Source organism: Pteropus alecto, unplaced genomic scaffold, assembly GCF_000325575.1.
Source record: "Pteropus alecto unplaced genomic scaffold, ASM32557v1 scaffold41, whole genome shotgun sequence".
Classification (NCBI taxonomy): Eukaryota; Metazoa; Chordata; class Mammalia; order Chiroptera; family Pteropodidae; genus Pteropus; species Pteropus alecto.
This window is the reverse complement of record NW_006430464.1, coordinates 1,453,972-1,458,779: the sequence shown is the minus strand read 5'-3', so window position 1 is coordinate 1,458,779 and position 4,808 is coordinate 1,453,972. Positions and strand designations below refer to the sequence as shown.

The 4,808-nt window shown below is 59.1% G+C and overlaps 1 protein-coding gene across 1 annotated transcript in view; it reads left to right on the top strand.

Moving 5' to 3' along the window:
- Window positions 1–517: 517 nt before the first annotated feature.
- The window catches only part of SCAF1 (SR-related CTD associated factor 1), an 11,057-nt gene continuing 6,766 nt past the window's right edge, over window positions 518–4,808 (top strand). Inside the window, exons 1-6 of the mRNA XM_025048776.1 lie at window positions 518–631; window positions 881–938; window positions 1,649–1,743; window positions 2,028–2,128; window positions 2,214–2,329; window positions 3,622–3,682. Coding sequence (XP_024904544.1) covers window positions 524–631; window positions 881–938; window positions 1,649–1,743; window positions 2,028–2,128; window positions 2,214–2,329; window positions 3,622–3,682 — 539 coding nt within the window. The 5' untranslated portion in view covers window positions 518–523. The remainder of the gene's footprint in view (window positions 632–880; window positions 939–1,648; window positions 1,744–2,027; window positions 2,129–2,213; window positions 2,330–3,621; window positions 3,683–4,808) is intronic.

Sequence of the window (4,808 nt, the reverse complement as noted above, 5' to 3'; positions counted from 1 at the left end):
GTGTATAAATAAATTGTTTTTGGTCCCTCACCATCAAGGAAGATTGATGTTTTAGGACGTTGCGTCGTGTTTGAAATGCAGGCAGCACACTGCCACATAACATTTGAAATGTGGCACATACTACTTGAAATCACAACTCAACAGAAAAAAATCTTGGTTTTGGGTTAGCTCCCATAAGGGTGACCCAGAAGGTCTTAAGTTTGGTTGTGGGGAAAGCTGTGGGAACTGGGGAGCAGGGTGTCGAATGGAAGGCTGGAAAGACCTCTCTGATGGAAGAGGCAGCTGAAATCCAGACAAGCGAAGAGAATCACTCCTGTCCTTCCAGTGTGTGCGCTGGACCTGGGGCGCTCCTAAGGACTGGGCTGCGGTGGGGGAGAGGAGGGGCGCTGACGAGGATGCTGATTGGGGCTTCGAGATCTTCATTTCCATCCTTCGCTTCCATCCCTGTCCACACACACCCTGCCACCATCCTGGCCTTGCCGGCCTGCACTCCAGACTCTCACCCCTCAACCTCTAGGTGACCATGGAGGAAGAAGATGAGTCTCGAGGGAAGACAGAGGAGTCGGGCGAGGAGCGGGGCGATGGCCCGCCAGACAGAGACCCCACGCTTTCTCCTACTGCCTTCATCCTGGTGAGGCTGCTGGACATCTGTGGCCAAGGGAGGGAGGGGCTGGGAGTCTGGATGCCAGGGCCCACCTCCTGGGCCCCAGGGGGAGGAGGGGCAGGGGGCCTGCACTCCCGGCTCCTCTGAAGGGTTCGAGTCTGGTCATAGGGTGTCTAGAATGCCTATCTCCCAGGAGCAGAGCTTGTGACCATTTGCACGAGTCCCCTGACTGCCACCCTTTCTTTCCACCCCCTTCACACCCCATCTTTTCTCTAGCGGGCCATTCAGCAGGCTGTGGGAAGCTCCCTGCAGGGGCGTCTGCCGAATGAGAAAGGTACGCGCTTCCGGTTCCTCGCAGCTCCCCGCCCTATCTCTGCATTCTTTATCCCGATTTCATTCATACACACTCTTCTGAGGCCTCCTGGGTACCATCCTTGTGCTGGCATGAGAGCCAAAGATGGGTCGGAAGCCCCGCAGCTGCCTCGGAGGGGCCCACAGTCTGGTGGAGGAGGGAGATTCAGTCACGGCGCAGGAGGGCAGGAGGCCCAGCTAAGCTGGTGTGGAGGGGACAGGGCCCAGGAAGGCTTCCTAGAGTGGGTGACAGGTGCGCTGGGTCTCTAAGGACAGGTTAGAGTTGTCTGGTAAAACAGGAAAGCCTGAGAGGCAGAGGTGACCGCAGGAGCACCGCACAGTGGCGCGTCGCAGGACTGAGCTACAGCTCTTAGGGGCTGGCGGGCAGCGGGGCGGGAGGGGAGGCAGGAGCGGTTCGTGGGGACCGGGTCACAGCCTGGTTTGAATGTTGAGCTGACTTGTCCTGGGGTCAGCTAGGAGGACAAAAGAGTGAGAGAGTCGGAGCCCCAGAAGGACCCCGGGATAGTCCTGCTGGGACCCACGTTAGGTGGCGGTGGCTGGAGGCGGGGGAGCCGGCAGGCGTCGGCAGGAGCGTGCTTCCCTTGTCCAGAGCTGGGGCGGGCTCCTCTCTCTGCCTCACAAGGTCCCTGTGTCTAGTCCCCTCTCCAATCCCCCGCGCACATCTCTCTCCAGATGGCTCTCGGTGTCATGGCCTTCGGTGGAGGCGCTGCCGGAGCCCACGCTCAGACTCCCGTTCCCAGGAGTCGGGGGGAGCTGACACGGCTACTGTGAGTGAGGGGACAGCGGAGGAAGGGCGCTGGGGCCTGGGTCCCAGAGGTGGGGAGGTGGGCTTGGGGACCCAGACTCCCTCATCTGGGCTGCTGATCAGGGCCAGTGGGGGAGGCTGGGGCTGGCCTCAGGTCTCGGAGGCAGTCAGGACGAGGGACTTGCTTGCATCCCTACATGTTCTTAGGGGCTCAGATGTCTGTGCTCAGGAGGTCAGGGCCTGGGGAAATGGGATTCGTGGGTCCTCACGTGATCAGGGACAGGGCGGAGCTCCTCCCTGTTCCAGGTGCTGGACATGGCTGCAGACAGCTTCCTGGCCGGGGTGGTGAGTGTCCTTGACCCTCCAGACACCTGGGTTCCCAGCCACCTGGACCTGCGGCCTGGCGAGTGAGTAGCTGGGCAGCCGGAGTGGGAGAAGCCTGGGGCGGGAGCCGGGAGCACCCCAGGGCTCACTCATCCCTCTGTCTTGCAGAAGTGAGGACATGCTGGAGCTGGTGGCTGAGGTTCGAATTGGGGACAGGGATCCGATTCCCCTGCCGGTGCCCAGCCTGCTGCCCCGGCTCAGGGCCTGGAGGACAGGCAAAACGGGTACGTGCGGCCGGGATAGAGCTGGGCGAGTGGCCGGCCTTGGTTTTGTGGGGGAGGCAGCTGTCGTTAGAGATGACAGTAGCAACGATCGCGTCATTTAGACGGAATCTTTATATTAACGTTCTTTTCCTATTGCACTGCAGTAAAGGCCACACGTACGTACAGACGTACGCAAAGTCGTGAGTGTAAGCCGGCACGCGCGAGACGCTCGGTGCCCAGGGTCTTACCTGTCAGGGTAGCCGCATGGGGATTTATCTTCCCCAGGAGGGAGCCCTTGGCATCTCCATCTGCCAGAGAAGAAAAGTCAGGGAGATTGCTTGAGGTGGCAGTCATCTGCTTAGTCAGGGTGCTGGGCCCCGAGTCCAAGTCCATCTCAGTGTAAAGCCTGAGTCGTTGACTTCTGTGCTGCGTGCCTGCCTGGGTGACAGTCCATCCCCCCAACCCCACCACAGTCGTGAGCCCAGGAACAGTGTAGACTAGGGGCTCTCAGACTCCAGCAGGCACGAGAATCACCAGAGACACAGGTCACTGGGTCCACCCTCGATGTCTGTGATTCAGCGGGTCTGGGACGGGGCCCAGGAACTTGCAATTCTAATCAACTCCCCTGGGATGCTGCCGCTACTGATCCCAATGAGAACCGTGGGCTCAGACTTCCCTTTTGTGGACTTAGTGTTGAGGGTGACGTGGAGCCGGAAGGTGCATGGCTAGCGGTGGGCGGGCTGCGAGCCTGTTCGCTGCAGAGCACGGCGCACACCTGTCTGGGCCAGTTCCGTGCTTTTCCTTTATAGTGGCAGGTGGACTCATCCATCAGTCTCGGGGGACATGGTAGTGAGGGCCCGCCTCAGTCTCGTGGGTCTACAAAAGTATTTTTCCTTTAAAATTAGAAGCTGTAGAGAATAACAAATGGGAGGGACAGCGTCCCAATAAAACTTTATTTAGAAAAACAGATGGTGAGCCAGATGTGGATCCTGGGCCTTAAGTGGTACAGGTGTACCTAGAATCTGGTAGTTGTTTTTAGGGGTTGTGTTTTATTTCCTTATTCCAAGGGGTTTTTTGGTCTTCATTTGGAAAATAAGATTAGGAAAAAGAACTTGCCCATAATCTCATCCCGTGCAAAAATTATATGAAGAAGTCAGTGGACTGTCTTCTACTTCAGGCGGCAGTGCTAGCGAGCAGGGTCGTGGGAGCTTACACTCACGGAGTCCTCGCGGGCCAGGCGCAGTCTGGTCCTCTCCTCCCTGTGTGGTCTGAATGCTCCCATCGTCATCATCCCCCGCTTTATTTTCCTCCAGAGCCCTCAGCAGCTGGCAGATGCTACGCTTGGCACGTTGATATTTCTCTCCCCAATCAAATGTGAGCTCCTCGGAGGCAGGGATTTTGTTTATTTTGTTCACCTTTCTATTCCCAGTACCCCGAGCAACACCTGGCACAGATAGGTGATTGATAAAAATGTCGAATGAATACACAAACTCTGCGGTGTAAGGTGAGGGAACTGAGGCAGACAGAGGGCGAGTGACTTGCCCACAGTCAGGTCACGAGAGAGGGCCGGAGCCTGGGATCCAGACTGGGAGGTGGCACTGCAGCTGTCCTCTCCACCCCGGGCTTCCCAGGCCCTGTCCACAGCCGTGGCAGGTCCTTGCAGCTATGTGCGGTTGACAGGGGACTCTGGACCCCGACGTGTGTGTCCTAGTTGTTGCTGTCCACCCGCACGGGGTGGGACTTGCGCCACTGAGACAAGCGCTTAGAAAGCAGCGTCTCAGGAGTGCAGACAAGATGACATGGGAATGCCTGTCGGCTGGCCCGTAGGAAGGAGAGCGAACACTGGTCATCCCTGTCACCATTTGGTGGTGTCTCCGAGTCCTGAGTAGATGTAGCCCATTGGGCGGGGCTTGTCGCGTAAGTGAAGCGTGCGGGGTGGGGACTCAGGTTGTCAGGGCTCCCCTGCTCTGCCCCTTCCAGGCTCTGGAGAGGAAATTCACCTTTTTAGTTTCCCTCGATTCTATCAAATGGGCTACATTCCTGCAGGAGGCAGCGGGTGCAGCAGGCCCGAGCGTGGCCACGCAGGCAGCCTGGGCTCGGCCCTGCCCTCCTGCCTCGGCCTAAGCCCTCGCGGTGGCCTTGCCACCATCAGCGGTCAGGGCGGCCGGGGGCCGGGGGTCCCCGTCTGTCTGGGGATATGGGAGTGCAGCCTGCCCAGTGCGCACCTCGGCTCCTCCCTGCTTTCCGTGTGCCCTTGGGGGAGGTACCCCAGCTCTCTGTGCCTCAGTTTCCTCCAGGGACCCTCGGGTCACAGTACCTGTGGTGTGAGGTTGTTGGGAACATCCTAGGAGTGGACACACGTAAAGCACCGGGAGCAGTGCCTGCCGGTGCAGCAAGTGTCGAGTGGGTGCTGGGAGCGTGGGCGGGTGCTGGTCTGCCTGGGGGCCGGGGAGGAGGGACGCGCGGCTGACCGTGCCTCTCTGTCTCCCGCTCTTTCGTA